Below are 22,308 nucleotides of genomic sequence, written 5' to 3' on the forward strand. Positions count from 1 at the left end.
CATCAGTTCACTGATGTTTCCACTGTGTGCTTAGTCGCTCTGTTGCGTCTGACTCTTTGTGACCCCATGGACTACAGCCCGCCAGGCTCCTCTGTCCATGGGGCTTCTCCAGGCAAAATACTGGAGTGGGTTACCATTTCCTCCTCCAGGGGATCTTCCCAACCCAGGGATCGAACTCAGGCCTCCCGCATTGCAGGCAGATTCTTAACCTCCTGGGCCACAGTTGGGTACCTAAAAAGAAGGGCTTCCCAGGTGTTGCAGTAGCGAAGAATCTGCCTGCAGGAGACTCAGGAGACCCAGTTAGATCCCTTTGTATGCAAGACCCCAAGGAGTGGGAAATAGCAATCCCCGCTGGCATGCTTGCCTGGAAAATTTCATGGACAGAGGAGCCTGGCAGGCTATAGTCCAGGGGGCTGGGCAGGACTGGGCAACTGAGCACTCACGAACCTAAAAGGAACCTATTAACAAAGTCGTCGAAATTCAGTTCAGTTCAGACGCTGAGTCGTGTCCGACTCTTTTCGACCCCATGAACCACAGTATGCCAGGCCTCCCTGTCTATCACCAACTCCCAGAGTTTACTCAGACTCATGTACACTGAGTCAGTGATGCCATCCAACCATCTCATCCTCTGTCATCCCCTTCTCCTCCTGCCCTCAATCTTTCCCAGCATCAGAGTCTTTTCCAATGAGTCAGCTCTTCGCATCAGGTGGCCAAAGTGTTGGAGTTTCAGCTTCAGCATCAGTCCTTCCAATGAACACCCAGGACTGATCTCCTTTAGGATGGACTGGTTGGATGTCCTTGCAGTCCAAGGGACTCTCAAGAGTCTTCTCCAACACCACAGTTCAAAAGCATCAATTCTTCGGTGCTCAGCTTTCTTCACAGCCCAACTCTCACATCCATACATGACCACTGGAAAAACCATAGCCTTGACTAGACGGACCTTTGTTGGCAAAGTAATGTCTCTGCTTTTGAATATGCAATCTAGGTTGGTCATAACTTTCCTTCCAAGGAGTAAGCATCTTTTAATTTCATGGCTGCAGTCACCATCTGTAGTGATTTTGGAGCCCCCCAAAATAAAGTCAGCCACTGTTTCCCCATCTATTTGCCATGAAGTGATAGGACTGGATGCCACGATCTTAGTTTTCTGAATGTTGAGCTTTAAGCCAACTGTTTCACTCTCCTCTCACTTTCATCAAGAGGCTTTTTAGTTCCTCTTCACTTTCTGCCATAACGGTGGTGTCATCTGCATATCTGAGGTTACTGATATTTCTCCTGGCAATCTTGATTCCAGCTTGTGCTTCTTCCAGCCCAGCGTTTCTCATGATGTACTCTGCTGCTGCTGCTGCTCCTACTAGGTCCCTTCAGTCGTGTCCGACTCTGTGCGACCCCATAGACAGCAGCCCACCAGGCTCCCCCATCCCTGGGATTCTCCAGGCAAGAACACTGGAGTGGGTTGCCATTTCCTTCTCCAATGCATGAAAATGAAAAGTGATGTATTCTGCATAGAAGTTAAATAAGCAGGGTGACAAGATACAGCCTTGATGTACTCCTTTTCCTATTTGGAACCAGTCTGTTGTTCCATGTCCAGTTCTAACTGTTGCTTCCTGACCTGCGTACAGGTTTCTCAAGAGGCAGGTCAGGTGGTCTGGTATTCCCATCTCTTTCAGAATTGTCCACAGTTTATTGTGATCCACACAGTCAAAGGCATTGGCATAGTCAATAAAGCAGAAATAGATATTTTTCTGGAACTCTCTTGCTTTTTTGATGATCCAATGGATGTTGGCAATTTTATCTCTGGTTCCTCTGCCTTTTCTAAAACCAGGTTGAACATCTGGAAGTTTATGGTTCAGTATTGCTGAAGCCTGGCTTGGAGAATCTTGAGCATTACTTTACTAGCATGTGAGATGAGTGCAATTGTGCTATAGTTTGAGCATTCTTTGGTATTGCCTTTCTTTGGGATTGGAATGAAAACTGACCTTTTCCAGTCCTGTGGCCACTACTGAGTTTTCCAAATTTGCTGACATATTGAATGCAGCACTTTCACAGCATCATCTTTCAGGATTTGAAACAGCTCAACTGGAATTCCATTACCTCCACTAGCTTGGTTCCTAGTGATTCTTTCTAAGGCCCACTTGACGTCACATTCCAGGATGTCTGACTCTAGGTGAGTGATCGATCACACCGTCGTGATTATCTGGGTCGTGAAGATCTTGTTTGTACCTCATTCCTAAAGTAAGGCATAACTTAAGAGCTATAGGTTAAAAAAAAAATCAATTATGTTTGTATACTATTTTTCGCATTAGATACTGCTATTCAGACGACCATCAAACTGCACAAACATGTCCATGGAGACGTTCTCTTGATTTAAGAAATATGCCTTATGTGTCCTAGGATGTGGTCTGTAGCCTTAGCATCTACACCATATTTGAGTGTTGGCAGCAAACTTGCGAAAGTGAAAGAAAGTGAAGTCGTTCAGTCGTGTCCAACTCTTTGCGACCCCGTGGACTGTAGCCCACCAAGCTCCTCCGCCCATAGGATTCTCCATGAACCGCAATTCCGAAACCAAGTTGGAAGTGAGGGCTAGAGGAGACACACGAAGGCGCTTGCGCAGTTATGCCAACACGTCGTCCAATTAGAGACGAAGCGGTCACCTCGTCCAATAAGGCGGACCCGGAACTGCGGCAGGAAGGTACTGCGCACGCGCCAGGGACTTGTCCGCGATTGGCTGCGCTGAGGCGGGCGCCTTCAGATGCTCTGGCGTTGTTGGTGTCGCTGTCTACTTCGCGTAGTCCTGGTACCTGGGCCGTCGCTCCCTTCGGATTCTCGCCGGTGCGTCCCTGAAGGGGGGAGGCGTGTAACGCTGTGACAGGCTGTAGGCTTGTGTGGGACAAAGACGCGAGAGGCGCCGGAACGAGGCTCCGAAGGAGGCGGGAGGGCAGGAAGGCGGCGGCGTAGCCGCAGCCGCTTCCTGCGGGTCTGGGAGTGCCGATGGGGTCTCAAGTCTGAGGGGTCCTTGGCGGCCGGCCGTGGGGCGCTGGTGCCGGAGGGCGGGCCGTGGGGGCGCGTTTGTGGTGGGGAAGCCGCCAGGAGAGGCGACTCAGCGCGGTGGTGCCTCCGCTCCCGCCCTCCCGCTCACCTCCTGTGGCGCTTGGGTGTCTTTCTTCAGGATGCAGCTATACTCTCCTGCGCGGTATTAATTAGAATTGACTGAGTAATGGAAGAAGTTTTTTGTTTAGCGGTGCCTCAAAAATCAAAGGAGCGACTTGAGCCACGAAGGGAAATACCGGTAACGCGTCTGCCTGCAACGGGGGAGACCCAAGTTCGATCCCTGGGTTAGGAAGATCCTCTGGAGAAGGAAATGGCAACCCACTCCAGTATTCTTGCCTGGAGAATCCCATGGACAGAGGAGCCTGGTGGGCTATAGTCCATGGAGTCGCAAAGAGTCGGACAGGACTGAGCGACTTCACCTTCTTTCTAATGGAGTTGGAAGGCAGAAAGCAGAAACAGCAGGGGAGGTGTGTTGTTGGTTCTTGACTGTTGTATTTGCATTCTTGCATCCTAGAGGTTTGATGATTCTCCTCCCACGCCCGCGTTAAAGCCAAACAGAATCCCTAGATTCTGGTCAATATCTCCTTTGTCCAACTTCATCTTTTGCTAGACCCTCTCTTGGGACCTTCCTCAGCTCTGGTCTCATAGAACGTTATGTGTGAGATATCTAATAGTAATTATCATAGATAGTAACATTACAGATAACATTGAGTGTTTGCTGTGTCAGACTTTATTGTAAGTACTTTAGGTATTTGATTTAACCCCCCGCCTGCCCCCAACCATCTTGGAGAAGGCAGTGGCAACCCACTCCAGTACTCCTGCCTGGAAAACCCCATGGACAGAGGAGCCTGATGGGCTGCAGTCCATGGGGTCGCTAGGAATCCGACACGACTGAGCAACTTCACTTTCACTTTCAAGCACTGGAGAAGGAAATGGCAACCCACTCCAGTGTTCTTGCCTGGAGAATCCCAGGGATGGGGGAGCCTGGTGGACTGCCGTCTTTGGGGTTGCACAGAGTCAGAAGAGACTGAAGCGACTTAGCAGCAGCAGCCAACCATCTTATGAATAATCATTATTTGTTGTCCTTGTATAGTTGCTAAGTCCTGTCTGACCTCATGGTCTGAAGCCTGCCAGGCTTCTCTGTCCATGAGATTTTCCCTGGGGAAGAATAGTGGAGTGGGTTGACATTTCCTTCTCCAGGGGCTTTTTCCCGACCCAGGGATCGAACTCACATCTCCTGCATTGCAGGCAGATTCTTTACTACGGAGCCACTGGGAAAGCCCAAAGAAGTTATGTAAACCGTTGAAGATCACATGATAGAAATGTCAGTCCATACTTATATTCAGGCATTGGCCTCAAAAACTGTATTCTTAACTGTTGCACAGTGCAGTGGATTAAATTGCCTGGTAATATAGGCCTTCTGATGTGTCATTAGCCTGAATTTGCTACTTTACTTGGGAGAACAGAAATAGGCAGGTGTTAGAATATAACAGATGTTAGAGTATCACAGTTCAGTTCAGTTCAGTTCAGTCGCTCAGTCGTGTCTGACTCTTTGCGACCCCATGAATCGCAGCACGCCAGGCCTCCCCTGTCCGTCACCAACTCCCGGAGTTCACTCAGACTCATGTCCATCGATTCAGTGATGCCATCCAGCCGTCTCATCCTCTGTTGTCCCCTTCTCCTCTTGCCCCCAATCCCTCCCAGTATCAGAGTCTTTTCCAATGAGTCAATGGAACAACAGACTGGTTCCAAATAGGAAAAGGAGTACGTCAAGGCTGCATATTGTCACCCTGCTTATTTAACTTCTATGCAGAGTACATCATGAGAAACGTTGGGCTGGAAGAAGCACAAGCTGGAATCAAGATTGCCAGGAGAAATATCAGTAACCTCAGATATGCAGATGACACCACCCTTATGGCAGAAAGTGAAGAGGAACTAAAAAGCCTCTTGATGAAAGTGAAAGTGGAGAGTGAAAAAGTTGGCTTAAAGCTCAACATTCAGAAAGCTAAGATCATGGCATCTGGTCCCATCACTTCATGGGAAATAGATGGGGAAACAGTGGAAACAGTGGGTGACTTTATTTTTTGGGGCTCCAAAATCACTGCAGATGGTGACTGCAGCCATGAAATTAAAAGATGCTTACTCCTTGGAAGGAAAGTTATGACCAACCTAGATAGCATATGCAAAAGCAGAGACATTACTTTGCCAACAAAGGTCCATCTAGTCAAGGCTATGGTTTTTCCAGTGGTCATGTATGGATGTGAAAGTTGGACTGTGAAGAAAGCTGAGTGCCAAAAATTGATGCTTTTGAACTACATGTTGGAGAAGACTCTTGAGAATCCCTTGGACTGCAAGGAGATCCATCCGGTCTATTCTGAGCGAGACCAGTCCTGGGTGTTCTTTGTAAGGACTGACGCTGAAGCTGAAACTCCAATACTTTGGCCACCAAGAGTTGACTCATTGGAAAAGACCCTGTTGCTGGGAAAGATTGAGGGCAGAAAGAGAAGGGGATGACAAAGGATGAGGTGGCTGGATGGCATCACCGACTCGATGGACATGAGTTTGGGTAAACTCTGGGAGTTGGTGATGGACAGGGAGGCCTGGCGTGCTGCGGTTCATGGGGTCTCAAAGAGTCAGACCCGACGGAGCAACTGCACTGACTGAACTGATACTGATGTCTAGCACTTCCTCAGTGTCATGGTGGTAAAGAATCCACCTGCCAAGCAGGAGACCGTGAGAGCTGTGTGTTCAGTCCTTTGATCAGGAAGTTCCTGTGAAGTATGAAATGGCAACCCCCTCCATATTTGTGCCTGGAAAATTCTATGGACAGAGGAGCCCGGGTGGCTACATTCCATGGGGTCGCAAAGAGTAGAACATGACTGAGCACACACACACAATGATATCTGCAGTTTACTCTGAAATGCATCATCAGCAAGTTAGATGACTTGGTGGATGCCTAAGGGCGTATGTAAATGGCAGAGCTAGAAATCAAGCCAAGGCAGGCTGGCTCCAGAGTGTTTTCTTAATCCCCACTTTGCTGCTTTTCCCATACTTGCATTCTCATATTCATTAATATTTTCTTTAGTTTAGAGGATAAAGAGAAGGGTTGAAAAATTAGACATGATAGGATTTAGGTGTAGAAAAGTTTAAGGGTTTAAGATAGTGATTCTTAAATGTGAGATTTAGGAGCACCAGTGGCAATGCTTTTGGCCGAGATATTTGGAGAGCCTTTAGAAACTGTCAGCTGAGTCTTAGTAAAGCCATTAGTGGGTTTGACTAAACCAGGGCATTGAGGGTGAACAGCGCAGTGAAAGTGGTGTAGAACTGGCCTGCCTTGTTGAAGTGCCTAGCGAGTAAAATGGGTTCCTCAAATAGTTTTGAAGTTCGAGGGGAGTTCTCCGGCTTGGGACAATCTTTTCCAAATAAGCTTTAGCTGCAGAATGGTAGATTGTCTGTAAGGGGGAAGGCTTCAGTCCAGTGTGAAAATGTACAGACCATGACAAAAACATGTTTTTATCCATAAGATGAAGTAAGTTGTGTGAAATCCATTTGCCAGACCTCAAATGGTCCACTAGTCAGTGTAAAATATCTGGGAGAAGTACTCTCAGGTTCCCTGGGTTGTATTTTAAACAAGTGGGACAAGTGAGGTAGGCACTTTTTTGTGGCCTTGTTAATATTCCTCATAAACATTGATTCATGAACGCTATCATTTTGTCAGTAGACCAAGTGGTATTATGTACAGTGCTTGCAGTAGCAGTTCAGTCGCTCAGTTGGGTCCCACTCTTTGTGACCCCATGGACTGCAGCATGCCAGGCCTCCCTGTCCATTACCAACTCCCAGAGCTTATTCAAACTCATGTCCGTTGAGTCAGTGATGCCATCCAACCATCTCATCCTCTGTCATCCCCTTCTCCTCCCACCTTCAATCTTTCCCAGCATCAGGGTCTTTTCAAATGAGTCAGTTCTTCGCATGAGGTGGCCAAAGTATTGGAGTTTCAGCTTCAACATCAGTCTTTCCAATGAATATTCAGGACTGATTTCCTTTAGGATGGATGGATTGGATCTCCTTGCAGTCCAAGGGACTCTCAAGAGTCTTCTCCAACACCACAGTTCAAAAGCATTGATTCAGAAGAATTGATGCTTTTGAACTGTGGTGTACAGTGCTTAGGAGAGGGAATTTTAGAGTCTTTAATAGACTGGGTAGTTATTTGGTCCAAACCAGAGCTTTCTTGATATTAAAATATCAAGCCATTAATTATTGAATTTCCAATCTTGTTTTTTGTTTTCTGAAGCCACTTGTTGGGCTTTTCTAGCCAGTTTTCTAAATTACCATTTAGAAGAATATCCATTGGGACTGTGAAAGAGCTTTGGCTGCTGTTGGTTCCTTTAAGGGTGGTATTTCTTGTGGAAATATCAACAGGGTGATTTCCCTTAGCTTTCAGAGTCAAGTTTAGCAGAATGTTAATAGTGGCTAACGTGGCAGGTAAAAGTAATGCATCCAGTCACTCCTGAACATAGGGACCTTTTAAAAATTTATTTCTCCTGAAGTAAGGAAGCCACATTGCTTCTACAACATTCCAAAATCTTGAGCTGCTCTGAAAGCATATCTACTATCAGTGTAAATATTGACAGTTTTGCCCTTGGCTAAAGTACAAGTTCAGTTTGTTGAGTTGAAGTAGTAAAGGTGCTACCTTGACTACTATCAAAAGGAGTTCCAATATTGTCACTCTCCCAGCCATCAGTGAACCATAAGATGTCAGTGTTACCCAAAGGAATTTTTTTGCAGATCATTCACAAGGAATCAGATGATCCCTCAGCGTTAAGCAGTCGTGAGGGACTTGGTTGATAGAGGGGAGAAGAGTAGTGGGGAGGGTCAGCTTCTTACACTGTAGAAGTGTTATGTAAGGAGTGTTTAACAAAAGGACTTCGAGGCAGCTGACTTGGAAATGTTGAATTTAGGAGGATTTCTGCATCATGAGTGTTAATGAGGATCCCACAACTATTTTCTTGATGGTCTTAACCAAAACGGCAGTGGTAGTAATGGTTGTAATACCCTATGGGTTGTTGGTGGTCCCCGTGTTTTTGGATGAGTATGCAAGGGCATTTCCTTCCTTTTCATACGCAAAAAGGAAAAAGGAAATCTGATAATTAGAATGCCCAAGGGCAGGTGGGTTCATGAAACTTGTTTAAGGCCTTACAGACTATGTTTTCCGGTTCTTCCCATAAAATTGGTTCCTGTTGTTCTTTAGTAAAACATATGGAGGATTGGCCATAAGAAAAATTTAGAATGTTATCAAAGTGATAACCGACTAGCTTAAGAAAGCCTCATAGTTGACAGTTTTGGGTTTGGGCTTCCCTGGTGGCTCAGCTGCTAAAGAATCCACCTGCAATGCGGGAGACCTGGGTTCGATCCCTGGGTTGGGAAGACCCCCTGGAGAAGGGAATGGCTACCCACACTAGTATCCTAGCCTGGAGAAATCCATGGCATCGCAAAGAGTTGGACATGACTGAGTGACTTTCATTTTCACTTTGGGTTTGGGGAAACTTAGGCACCCCACTCCACTACTCTTGCCTGGAAAATCCTATGGACGGAGGAGCCTAGTAGGCTGCAGTCCATGGGGTCTCGAAGAGTCGGACACAACTGAGCCACTTCACTTTCACTTTTCACTTTCGTGCTTTGGAGAAGGAAATGGCAACCCACTCCAGTGTTCTTGCCTAAAGAATCCCAGGGACGGGGGAGCCGGGTGGACTGCCGTCTATGGGGTCGCACAGAGTCGGACACGACTGAAGCGACTAGCAGCAGCAGCAGCAGCAGTACACTATGAAGACTCTCTGGATCTATACACCGCCCTTGTTCTGATATCAGATGCCCTAAATAGTGAACCTGGCTTTGGGCAAACTACAATTTTTCCTTGGTGGTTTTATGTCTTATAAGGCTAAAACCTTTAGCAAGTGGATACTGTCTTCCATGGAGGCAGGTTGAGAGGGAGAGCAAAAAAGCAAGTCATTCACATATTACAACAGAGTAGAACCTGTGGGGAACTTTTTATCATACAGGTCAGCCTCTAGGGTTTATAAGAAATAAGGAGGACTCTCATTAAAACCTTGAGTTTTTACTGTCCAGGTGAGTTTTTTCTTCTCATGTGAGGGCAAAAAGGCATTTCGTAGCTTCAGTCAACTGGAATGCTAAAGAATACACTGATAAATCAGTTACAGTAAATAATTTACTTCCAGTGAGAATGGATTTTAGTAGAGGGTTAGGAACAACAGCCAAGGTGTCAAGAGATAGCAGTGTTGTTTATTGCTTGGAGGTCCTAGGGCAGCTCTACCTTTGGCCCTTCAGTTTTCTCACCAGTAAAACGGGAATGTTACAGGAGTATAACTAATACTAGGGTTTGTAAAGTTTGAGCCTTGTAATCTTCTGTTACGGGTTTTATGCCTTGAAGGGCTTCTTTACTTGTAGGATATTAATTAATTTGGGGGCGGGGATTTGAAGGATCTATTAGAATCTTGATGGGAGTGCGTGTGTGCCTGCAAGCTTACTAAGTCGCTTCAGTTGTGTCTGACTCTTTGCGACTCTGTGGACCGCAGCCTGCCAGCCTCCTCTGTCCTGGGGATTCTCCAGGTAAGAATGCTAGAATGGGTTGCCATGCCCTCCTGAGTATCTTCCTGACTAGGGATCGAATTGGCAGGCAGGTTCTTTACCACTAGCGCCACTTGTAAATATCTCCCTTGATGGGAGATGCACTGTGAATTTTGCCAACTTCAGGTATAGATTTTGCCCATAAGGATGGTGGTAGCTGATTCAATAGGGACAGATGATCTATGTTTTCTGAATCAGCTCTAGTAACATGAGAGATGAAGCAAATACAGGTTGTCAAAGATAATTCCATTCACCTGGTTGGCTGCTTTACTACTATAAAAACTCTAGAATTATTTACCCTTTGGGAGAAAGAAGTTCTGGCATGAGACTTTTCTAAGGAAGGATCAACCTAATAAGTGGGTTTGGGCAGAGAAACTAAAGGGAAAAGGGTGTGTATCTCTCAAGTGACCTAAACAAAAGGGTATAGATTCAGAGACAGGAATCAATTGAAGTTCATTAGAGATCCCCACTATTTTCTGGGTGAACTCCGGGAGTTGGTGATGGACAGGGAGGCCTGGTGTGCTGCGATTCATGGGGTCGAAAAGAATCGGACACAACTGAGCGACTGAACTGAACTGAGTACTCTGAGGCAGAGGCTCCTTTTTGTAGTGGTGTTGAACACTGAGAGTAAGGCTCTGATGTCCTTTAAGACTGGAAGAGACTCATCCTCAATCTGGCAAATGTTTCTCCAAACTTTTAAGAGGAAGAATTGGGAAGAACCCCTGTGGTTTCTCAGAATCCCTTCATTGACAGTTGGGAGAATGTTGGAAAGGCTGGTTAGAGGGCTAATGGCACCTGAAAGCGCTTAAATTTTAAGTCTCTTTCCAGTGTCCTGACTGTTTGAAGTTGTAGCAAAACTAGGAGGGCTTTGGTTTCCTTTAGGGTCTGGACTTGAATTTATTTCCTGGACTTGAATATTAAGAATTTTGGCAGACTTTCTTTGAGGTGACTCATCTAGAGTGTGAAAGAGCTGGTTTGCTAGATTAGCTAAATCTGGAATAGGCATAGTTTTCCATCCTATCCTGGTCCATTTTATTAGAAGAGAAAGGTCCTGGTTCAGCCCATTAATGTACTTAGAGTTAAAAGCTACCTAGGTGGAATCAACATCTGAAGGAAAAAAACAGAGTTTTTTAAAAAAACAATTTAAAGTTGGAATAGTTATGAACAGATTCATCACATTTTTTTGTGCAAGCCTGAATTTTGTTCAGATTAACAGTCTTTGCAAAAGTCTGTGAAAATGCCTGATGGAGTCACCTGGAGATTGCTTGAGCCTGACCATGTACGTTGGTGGACTGGTCTCCGGGTTGTAATTATAGAGACCTTTCAGTATTTTCCCAATTAGTGTGTGTGTGTGTGTGTGTGTGTGTGTGTGTTTTCCTGCCACGCTTGCGTGGCTTGTGGAGTTTTAGTTTCCTGACCAGGGACTGAACCCCAGCCCTGACAGTGAGTGCACCCATTCCTAACCAGCGCACTGCCAGGGAATTCCTCCAAGTCAGCAGTTTTCTTACTGTGGGCCTGACTTCGCTGACACACGTATGAACCAGCTGATACAAGTTGGAGAAACCAGGTTGATAAGTTTGAATGACTATACTAAACTCCGATACAAACCTGTATCTTTGTTTACTTTTGGAAAATCTTTGACTATTGCTTGCAGTTTAGCTTTAGTTTAGGGTTTATAAGAAAGCAAGAGTTTATCCTCTGGGTCCTCAGAAAGCTTAATTTTAAAAGGCAGGTTCTGATATGTTCAGAGGAAAAGGGGATAGGAGCCTTTCAGTGAAAAAGGGAAGTTCCACTGGAGAGTTATTACGGGGGAACTGAGGGTGAAGAGGAAGTGTAGGTGGTGTGGAAGGGAAGAGAGATGGTGCCAGAGGGCGGTCCTCAGCATGAGGGCTGAGGAAGAGGGGTAGAGGATTTTGAAGCTTTTTTACCTTTCTTTGTTTGCATCAGCTAAGATGTTATTTTGCAAAGAGACAATTTTAGGTTCCTGATAACATTTGGAAACCTCAGAGTAGCAATCAAAATACTCATTTCCTTCAGTTTTGGGAATTTTAGAACTATGATTGTCCAGTTTGGTTTTAAGAAAAGTTAACTTTGGGAATTTCACAAGTTCCTCCTAATGGCCGTTGATGTTCTAAATTGCTTTTGGGTAGGTTGGTCCATTTACCTGGAAATGTGCATGCAGAAGGACTGCAGTGTTTAAACATAAAATCGGCCGGAGTCCCTGTAGTGGTAGAGTGCACCCTCAAAATAATTTAGGTAACTGGGATCCCATTTCTCAGTTTTTTCTCTGGAGTGAAAGAATAAGTTTCAAAAGCCTAAACAGCTCAAATACCTTGTAGGTCTAATACCAGCCAGTTCTAAGGGGACAGCCCAGTCATGCAAGAGCCAAGCTAAAAGCTGCTCAGCAGAACTCTAGTGAACAGCCTAAATCTGTGGGAGCGAGCCCAAAGCTTTAATAGTGAAGTTCCACTAGAACAGCCCATTTCAAAGGGAATCTGGCCAAAGGTTGAACTGGCACATTTCCGGTAAAACAGCCCCTGTTCTAAAAGGGCTCAGGCTGGAGGCTAGTGCAGTTATAGTTGAAACAGCCTGCTTTTTAAAAGTGTCATGCCAAAGTGCCAAATGGGTACTCACAGACAGAACTAGGCCTTAAACAGAAAGAATGAGTTCCTGAAACAGATCCTGAATAAAACCTGGAGAGCTTCAAAACCCAAAGAGGATGTAAGCTCAGATCCAGGAGAAAGACTTACTCTCGAGCCCCAGGGTTTAAGAAGAAAAGCACTGGGCACCAGTGGACTCGGTGTGGGTCCTGCTCACCGGCCTTGTTTGCTCACCAGCCTTGGAGTCATCACGGGTCTTCTCTGGATCCCAGTCTTAAACAAATAGACTGCCAGTTATTTCTCCGGGTAAAATGGGTTTACTCGGGATCAGCAAACAATTGCAGTTTGTGGTTGGCAGTCATGGTGAGCCATGTGCAAAACCTGCACACCCAGGAGAGGAGAACACTTCTATGGGTGGGGGCAAGAATTGAGAAGGCTATTGTAGGACTTCCCTGGTAGTACAGTGGATATGAATTCGCCTGCCAGTGCAGGAAACATGGGTTCGATCCCTGGTCCAGGAAGATCCCACATGCTATGAGGCAGCTAAGCCCCTGCAGCAGGACTACTGGAGCCCACACGCTCTAGAGCCTGTGCTCCCATTAGTAGAAGCCGCGCCAGTGAGAAGTTCATGCACCACAACAAAGAGTAGCCCCTGCTCGCTGCAACTAGAGAAAGCCTGTGCATAGCTGGAGACCCAGCCAAACCAAGAATAAATATAAAAGGGCTAGGGTAAACAGAGTCCATTGAAGGAATTGACAGTTTGAAGTCTAGTGACTTTTCTTTCATTTTTGGGGGAGGGGGCCGGCCCACGCACTGCGGCATGTGGGATTGTAGTTCCCTGACTAGAGTCCACCCTGACGCCTCCCCTCCACTCCCCTCCACAGTGGAAGTGCGGATTCTTAACCAGTGGATCACCAGGTAGGTCCCAGTAGGGACTTTTCATTGGCTGAGTTTTGACAGTTTTATTGGCTGAGTTTTTGCCAGGCAAGAAGAGGGTTCTTCTAACTCTCGGTTGTTGCTATCATCATGTACTGGGAGAGCTTCTCCATCTGGCCTCTGGTCTGTATTTTAGTTGACATTTCTGTTAATTTTTATACTACTGCTGATCCCTCAAACTATATCCAGACTGATTATTTATCAGATACTCATGTATTTCCTCATTTTGACGTTGCTGAAAGTGGGAAAGGTCTAACCAGCAGTGATAGCATGTCCCAGCTTAATTGGCTGTAGTTCTTTTTTTCTTTGTAGAAAATTGGAAATATACAGTAAAGAAGTCAGAAGAAAATAAAAATTACTGGTACTTCTGACATCTAGATATAATGTTCATATTGTGGCATGTGTTTTTCTAGTCTTTTAGAACTCTCTATAGATGTGTAATTTTAAGTTAATAGTTCAATGTGTACGCTTAGATGAGTTTTAACAAACTTGTAACCACACTGCAATATGATGGAGCTTACTTTGATCACACCTGAAAGTTCCCCATGCCCCTTTGCATTCTAGTCTTTAGCACAAACTTACATACTATTTTTTTTGTCTTTTTCTATCACTGAAATGTTGCTGAACATGTTTGGTAGCCATTTGTGAAATTAAAATTTACTGTTTTTAGAGCAGTTTTAGGTTTAGCAAGGTGGAGGGAGATGTTTTAGGTTTACAACATTAGGTTTAGGTGGAGATTTCCCATGTACCCATGCCTTCCCTTGTTATCAGCATCCCTCACCAGAATGGTACATTTGGTGTACATTACCATTGACACACATAAGCACCCAGAGTTCATAGTTGACATTAGGATTCATTCTTGGCCTTGTACATTTTGTGTGTTTGGACAAACATGTAATGACATGTATCCATCATTAGGGCATTGTAAACTATTCTTTCTCTGCCTTAAAAAATTTTGTGGTCTGCCTTTTCATCTCTGCCCCTCCCCTAACCCTTGGCAACTGCTGATCTTTTTACTCCATACTTTTGCCTCTGTAGTTTTCTAGGATGTCACTTAGTTGGAATCATATAATATGTAGCCTTTTCAGATTGGCTTCTTTCATTTAGTAATATGCATTTATGGTTCCTCCATGTCTTTTCATGGCTTGACAGCTCTTTTTCTTTTCTTTCTTTTTTTTTTTTTTGTTAAGTGTTGAGTAACATTCCGTGGTCTGAATGCACAACAGTTTGTTTATTCATTCACCTGAGTGCTTGGTTGCTTTCAAGTTTTGGCAATAATGAATAAAGTTGTGATAAAACATTTTTATGCAGGTTTTTTCAACTCTTTGTTGAAAGGAGTTTATCCTATGATAAAAATACATTCAATTTTTTAAGAAAGTGCCAAAATGTCTTCCAAAGTGGCTGTACCATTTTGCATTCCCACCAGGAATGAATGAAAATTCCTGTTGCCCCACATCCTCACCGATGTTTGGTATTGTGTTTTGGATTTTCTTCATTTTTGATGACATATGATATGGAGCATCTTTCCATGTGCTTATTTGCTATTTGTATATCTTTTGTGATATGTCTTTTAAGATCTTTGGCCCACTTTTTAACTGGATTGTTTTTTTGTTGAGTTTTAAGATTTCTTTGTATATTTTGGATAATAGTCCTTTATCAGATGCATCTTTTGCAGGTATTTTCTCCTAGTGTGGCTTGTCTTTTCATTACCTTGACATTGTCTTTGCAAAGCACAAGTTTTAAATTTTAATGAAGTCTAGCTTATCAGTTATCTCTTTCATGGGATTTTTCCTTGGTGTAGCTAAAAAGTCATCATCATACCCAAGGTCATCTAGATTTTCTTCTGTATTATCTTCTAGGAGTATTTTTGCTTTGTGTTTTACATGTAAGCCTATGATTCATTTTAAGTTAATTATTCTGAAGAGTGTAAAGTCTTGTTTCTAAGTTCATTTTCTTTGTGTGTGTGCGTGCATGCTAATTCACTTTAGTTGTGTCTGACTCTTTGTGACCCTATGGACTGTAGCCTGCCAGGCTCCTCTGTCCATGGGATTCTCCAGGCAAGAATACTGGAGTGGATTGCCATGCCCTCCTCCAGAGGATCTTCCCAATCCAGGGATTGAACCTGCTTCTCTTACGTTTCCTGCACTGGCAGGCGGGTTCTCTGCCACTAGCACCACCTTGTTGTTACTGAGCTGCTCAGTCGTGTCTGACCCTATGTGACCCCATGGACTGCAGCACGCCAGGCCTCCCTGTCCTTCACCATCTCCTGGAGTTTGCTCAAACTCATGTCCATTGAGTTGGTGATGTCATCCAGCCATCTCATCCTGTGTCGTCTCCTTCTCTTCCTTGCCTTCAGTCTTTCCCAGCATTAGGGTCTTTTCCAGTGAGTCAGCTCTTCGCATCAGGTGGCCAGAGTATTGGAGCTTCAGCATCAATCCTTCCAATGAATATTCGGGGTTGATTTCCTTCAATATTAACTGGTTTGATCTTGCTGTCCATGGGACTCTCAAGAATCTTCTCCAGCATCACAGTTCGAAAACATCAATTCAGCCAACATTTGCTGAATCATAGAGAAAGCAAAGGAATTCCAGAAAAACATCTATCTCTGTTTCATTGACTTCGCTAAAGCCTTTGACTGTGTGGATAATAACAAACTATGGAAAACTTTTAAACAGATGGGAATACCAGACTATCTTACTTGTTGCATGAGAAACCTGTATGCAGGTCAGGAAGCAACAATTAGAACCTATATAGAACAATTGACTGGTTCAAAATTGAAAAAGTGGTATGACAAAGCTATTTATTATCACACTGTTTATTTAACTTATACGCAGAGCACATCTTGTGAAATGCCATGCTGGGATGAGTTACAAGCTGGAATCAAGATTGCCAGGAGAAATATCAACAGCCTCAGATACGCAAATAATACCACTTTAATGACAAAGCGAAGAACTTAAGAGCCTCTTGATGAGGGTGAAAGAGGAGAGTGAAAAAGCTTAAAACTCAGTATTAAAAAAGACTTAAGATTGTGGCATCTGGTCCCATCAGTTCATGGCAAATAGAAGGGGAAAAGGGGGAATCAGTGACAGATTTCCTCTTCTTGTACTCTAAAATAACTGTGGATGGTGATTGCAGCCATCAGATTAGAAGACGATTGCTTCTTGGCAGGAAAACTATGACAAACTTAGACAGTGTATTAAAAAGTAAAGACAACACTTTACTGACGAAAGTCTGTATAGTCAAGGTCTTTCCAGTAGTTGTGTATGGATGTGAGAGCTGGACCATAAAGAAGGCAGAGTGCCGAAGAATTGATGCTTTTAAACTGTGATGGTGGAGAAGACTCTTGAGAGTCCCTTGGACAGCAAGTAGATCAAATTGGTTAATATTAAAGGAAATCAACCCTGAATATTCATTGGAAGGACTGACGCTGAAGTGTCAATACTTCCCACCTGATGGAAAGAGCCGATTCATTGAAAAAGACGCTGATGCTGGGAAAGATTGAAGGCAGAAGAGGAGGGCAACAGAGGATGAGATGGTTGAATGGCATCACCGACACAATGGACATGGGTTTGGGTGGACTCTGGGAGTTGGTGATGAACAGGGAGGCCTGGTGTGCTGCGGTTCATGGGGTCGCAAAGAGTCGGACACGACTGAGCGACTGGACTGAACTGAACTTGTGGTGGCCGATCTTGTTACAGAGCATGGACTGTGGGCCATGCAGGCTTCAGTAGTTGCAGCTTGGGGGCTCTAGAGCGTGGTAGTTGCAGCTTGGGGGCTCTAGAGCGTGGGCTCAGTAATTGTGGTGCTCAGGCTTTTAGTTGCTTTCAGTGACATGTGGAATCTTCCCAGACCAGACATTGAACCCATGTTCCTTGCACTGGCATGTGATTCTTAACCACTGGCTATCTCTCCATTTATTTAGTTCTTTGATTTTGCTCAGCAGAGTTTTTATAGTTTTTCCTTATATAGATCTTGTACATTCTTTGTTAGATTACCCTTAAATATTTCATTTTTGCGGGGTGCTAATGTAAATGGTATTATGTTTTTAAATTCAAATTCCACTTATTGCTGATAATGTTGGAAAATAATTGATTTTTGAGTTTTAATCTTGTATTTTTGCAACTTTGCTAAAATTGCTGTCTTTAGCCATTTTTTATTTGATGTATAAAAAAGTTTCTCATATCATTAAACATTCTTTTAAAATGTGATCCCCACCCCCCACGCCCCCCCCATTCATGGCTGTAGAATTATTTATATAACAAATAGTGAATGCCTTCTTGTGTTGGTACTGGCAATATACTGATGATTGGAAGGTAAGACTTCATGCCTCATCCAGGAGTTTACAACTTGGGGGAATTAATAGGCAGTTTCATTACAGTGTGAAAAGTGCTTGGGTAGTAGACACATAGGAAGGATCTCTAATCCTTCTAATCCAGTCTTTGGGGGAGATAAGTTTAGGACTCATAGTTAAGAGTCCTAAAGCATAAGTTGAAGTTCATCAGGCAAAGAAAAATGGTTAAAGGCTGTATCAGAGACCCAACACTGTGTAGGCAGTTTGTTCAAAGACCTAGAGTAAAAGAGAACATGGCTTGTTTGGGAAGTTGCAGCACTACATTTTAGTCATGTAGGAAGAGAGTGTATTCTATTTTATCCAGTACTCTGCTGTAGATATTTAAATTTTCCTTTTTTCTCCTACTATAAGTAATATTGGCATGAAAACCTTATACATAATTCTTTGAGTATATCTTTGCTAATTCCTTAGGGTAAATTTCCGGAAGTGTAATTTCTGGGTTAAGCAAATTATTTTGGTAGCCATGTACATCCTTATTGATACTTTATCTTGTGTATAGTTTTGTGAGATTGCTTTAAATTAGAGTGCTTGCTGCTGTCCATTGCAGAAGCATGATGTATGCTTGTAATGTTCTTGTCTTTTATCTGTCTCACCTGTCCTGTCCTGATGGAAAAAACATTGAGCAAAAGTTTGGAAACATGGTTCTTGTCTCTTGATTTATTTATTTAAAATACCTCACTGCTCTAAAAGGAAATAGGATAGTAAAAATTGAACTCTAAATGTATTCTTTCAATTGCCAGGATTTTATTCACTCATTCAAAAGTATTTGTTATGTATCTGGCTTTGTGGTTGATGCTGCTTACAAAATGGTTAAGAAAACAATGATTGCTCCCCGCATGCAGTTTATGGATTGGGGAATAGGAAAAAAGCAACATGCTTAATATATGTATGTGAATAATTATGTTTTCTTTGATTTTGAAACTACTATCTAAATTACATTTAAGGCTTTATTGTTTTTATCTAATCTATAGTTTTATCAAAATTGGTACAATATATGTTCAGGTTTGTACCATATATTTTGAATCTTAATACATTTCAAAAGCCTTTGTGATGGAAAATAAAATGTTTCCAACTGTTGAATTTGTTTTCTAAGGCTTTTTACAGGCTTATTCCCTTATATTTTTAAAGATGTCATGATTATAGTGATGATATATTTGGAGGTAGTTCTAATCAGACTTCTGATGAAATGACTTTTGGGTATTTTTCAGGTTAATACTGCTAAATATGAGACGATCAGCAGCACCAAGTCAGTTGCAAGGAAATCCCTTCAAAAAACCAAAGTTTATATCACCAGCAAGAAGTCATCCAAGTCCTAATGAAGAGGTTGCAAAACTGAATTCAGATATAAAGTTATTTGAGGTAAAAAAAAGAAATATAGAGAAGCATGTATTTTAAAAAATTGCCATTTAAACAGTTAACAATGTTCATTGCCTATAGGAGTTTTCAGTATCTCTGATAAATTCTTCTAAAAACCTTAGATGTAATGGCTAACTATATGTATTTGAAGGAACGGCATAAAGTAAACTTGGGTTAGGTCTATAAATAAACTTTTGGTAACAGTGAAAAATACCTCCACAAGGGAAGGGGTGGAGATTCTTGTTCAAGAAAAAAAGTTATTCTGGATCAGTGTTCTTTTTAAAGGTACCACATAACTAAATGAAAACTTTGGATAAGGTAATTTAAAGAGAAAACATACATAAATAATGTTTTATATCACTGTTATGGAAACTTCCTTTCCTTTTTACTTATAAAAAGTAAGTGCTCAAAACAGTCTTAATATATATTCTTTGCTACTAAGTTGAAGAATTATTTAAGTCTTAGGTATAATAGAAGGTTTATAAAGATTATATAGAGCATATGTAAAATGGACAGTCCACACTTTGGCTACTCTACAGTTCTTTGATTTATGTTTTGGAGATTGAAATCTACTAATATTTTTTCTTTTTTTTATTATGGTAAAATATATACATAGCATAAAATTTGCCATTTTACCATTTTTAAGTGTGCAGGTAAGTGGCATTAATTACATTTTCTTAATTGTTCAATAATCACCATTTTCTGTGTTTGAAACTTTTCATTACATAGAAACTTCATAACCATTAGGCAATAATTCCCTGTTCTCCCTTCCCTGGTCATCATTACTCTTTCTGTCTCCATGAATTTGATTACTCTAGGTACCTCATATGTAAGTGTAATCATAAATATTTGTCCTGTTGTGTCTGGCTTATTTCACTTAGCCTATGTTTTCTAGGATCATCCATGTTGTAGCAGATGTGAACATCAATGCTTTATGTGATTAAGTAGTATTCAGTTGTTTCAGTTTAGTTCAGTTGCTCAGTCTTGTCTGACTCTTTGCGACCCCATGGACTGCAGCATGCCAGGCCTCCCTGTCCATCACCAACTCCCAGAGTTTACTCAAACTCATGTCCATTGAGTTGGTGATCTATCCAACCATCTCATCCTCTGTCATCCCCTTCTTCTCCTACCTTCAATCTTTCCTACCATCAGGGTCTTTTCAAATGAGTTGGCTCTTTGCATCAGGTTGCCAAAGTATTGGAGTTTCAGCTTCAACATCAGTCCTTCCAGTGAACAATCAGGACTGATCTCCTTTAGGATAGACTGGTTGGATCTCTTTGCAGTCCAAGGGACTCTCAAGAGTCTTCTCCAACACCACAGTTCAAAAGCATCAATTCTTCGGTGCTCAGCTTTCTTTATAGTCCAACTCTCATATCTATACATGACTACTGGAAAAACCATAACCTTGACTAGACGGACCTTTGTTGGCAAAGTAATGTCTCTACTTTTTAATATGCTGTCTAGGTTGGTCATGGCTTTTCTTCCAAGGAGCAAGCGTCTTTTAATTTCATGGCTGCAGTCACCATCTGCAGTGATTTTGTAGCCCCCCAAAATAAAGTCAGGCACTGTTTCCACTGTTTCCCCATCTATTTCCCATGAAGTGATAGGACCAGATGCCATGATCTTAGTTTTCTGAATGTTGATTCAATTGTATGTACGTACATATATATATATGTATATATACACACATATATACATATACATACATACGTATGTATATACACACATATATATTATATATGTATATACATATGCCATATTTTGTTCATTCATTCATTGATAGATCCTTGGTTTGTTTCTACGTTTTTTCTGTTATGAATAATGCTGATATGAACATTGGCATACACATTTCTGTTTAGGTACCTGCTTTTAGTTCTCTTGTATATATATACCAAGAGTGGAGTTGCTAGATGATACAGTAATTCTATGTTTAGTTTTTAAGGTACTACCAAATTGTTTTCCATAGGTACCGAACCATTTTACATTCCCACCAGTGATGTGTGAGGGTTCCAATTTCTCCACATCCTTAGCAACAATGGTTATTTTGTTTTTGTTGCTGTTTTTTTGATTATGGTCATCCTTGTTGTTGTGAAGTGGTATTCCACTGTGGTCTTGATTTATATTTTCCTAATGAGTAGTAATTCTGAGCATTTTTTCATGTGCTTATTGACCATATGCTTATCTTCTGTGGAGAAATGTCTTTTCACATCCTTTGAGGCTTTTAACTGTTTTTTTGTCTTTTTGTTGTTGAAAATATCTACTCATTCTTGACTCTGTTTTTTGGTCTGCATCTGTTTTATCCAACACTCCTTTAGAATTCTGGCCACAATGTAAGGAGAAAACTATGTAAGCATAGTTTTTCATTTTAAATATGGTTTCTTTTTATAAAAAGCAACTTTATTTAAATTAAATGCACATACCTGTAATCTACCTACTACAATTCAGTTGTATTTCATATGGTCAGAGTTGTGCAGTGATCACCAAAATCAATTTCAGATCGTTTTAATCATTCCAGAAAGAGAGAGACTTCACATACATCAACCCATCCAAATCCCTCAGCCCTTTGTAATCACTAATATACTTTCTGTTTTATGTATTTATCTATTATGAACATTTCGTATAAATAGAGTCATATAACATGTGGCCTTTTATGACTCACTGTTTTCAGTTTCATAGTGTTCTTCAAGGCTCGTCCAGATTGTGGCATGTATCAGTAATTTATTTCTTTTTATTGCTGAATGTATTAGTTTCCTATTGCTGCTGTAACAGATTACCAGAAATTTAGCGACTTAAAACAATGCAAATGTATTATCTTATAGTTCTGTAAGTCAGAAGCTCAACGTGGGTCACATAGGGCTAAGATCAATGTGTTGGCAGGGTCGCGTTTATTTCTGGAGGTTTTAAGAGTGTTTCCTTTGCCTTTTCTAGTTTCTACAGGCCAACTGCAATCCTGGTGGCCCCCTTCTTAATTCTTTGAAAATTGGTAGTGGCAGTTTGATTCCTTTTATTGACATCTTTTTGCTTCTCTGAAACCGGAACTCATTTGGTTAGATTGGGCCGTCCTGGATAACTCAGGACAGTCTATTTCAAGGTCCTTAACCTTACTTGCATCTTTAAAGTCTCTTTTGCCACATAAGGTAACATTTCCACAGGTTCTGGGAATTAGGGTATGGACATCTTTGGGAGGCATTATTCTGCTTACCACACTGAGTAATATTTCATTGCATTAATATACCATATTTTATTATTCCATCTGTCAGTTGATGGATGTTTGAGTTGTTTCTGTTTTTAAAATTTATTAGGTATTATGAATAATGCTGATGAATATTCATGTGTAAATTGTTGTATAGACATATGTTTTCATTTCTCTTGGGT

The 22,308-nt window shown here is 42.1% G+C and overlaps 1 protein-coding gene across 4 annotated transcripts in view; it reads left to right on the forward strand.

The window, feature by feature from the left end:
* The first annotated feature begins 2,652 nt into the window (after window positions 1-2,652).
* The window catches only part of RAD54B (RAD54 homolog B), a 117,277-nt gene continuing 97,621 nt past the window's right edge, over window positions 2,653-22,308 (forward strand). For 2 of the 4 annotated variants that reach the window (XM_061439352.1, XM_061439354.1), the window contains exons 1-3: window positions 2,739-2,829; window positions 3,237-3,515; window positions 18,786-18,936. In XM_061439352.1, coding sequence (XP_061295336.1) covers window positions 3,397-3,515; window positions 18,786-18,936 — 270 coding nt within the window. In that variant the 5' untranslated portion in view covers window positions 2,739-2,829; window positions 3,237-3,396. Of the gene's footprint in view, window positions 2,830-3,236; window positions 3,516-18,785; window positions 18,937-22,308 lie in introns of all 4 variants that reach the window. The other 2 variants (XM_061439353.1, XM_061439355.1) reach the window with 2 other exon arrangements.

Source organism: Bos javanicus, chromosome 14 (assembly GCF_032452875.1).
Source record: "Bos javanicus breed banteng chromosome 14, ARS-OSU_banteng_1.0, whole genome shotgun sequence".
NCBI classification, from domain to species: domain Eukaryota; kingdom Metazoa; phylum Chordata; class Mammalia; order Artiodactyla; family Bovidae; genus Bos; species Bos javanicus.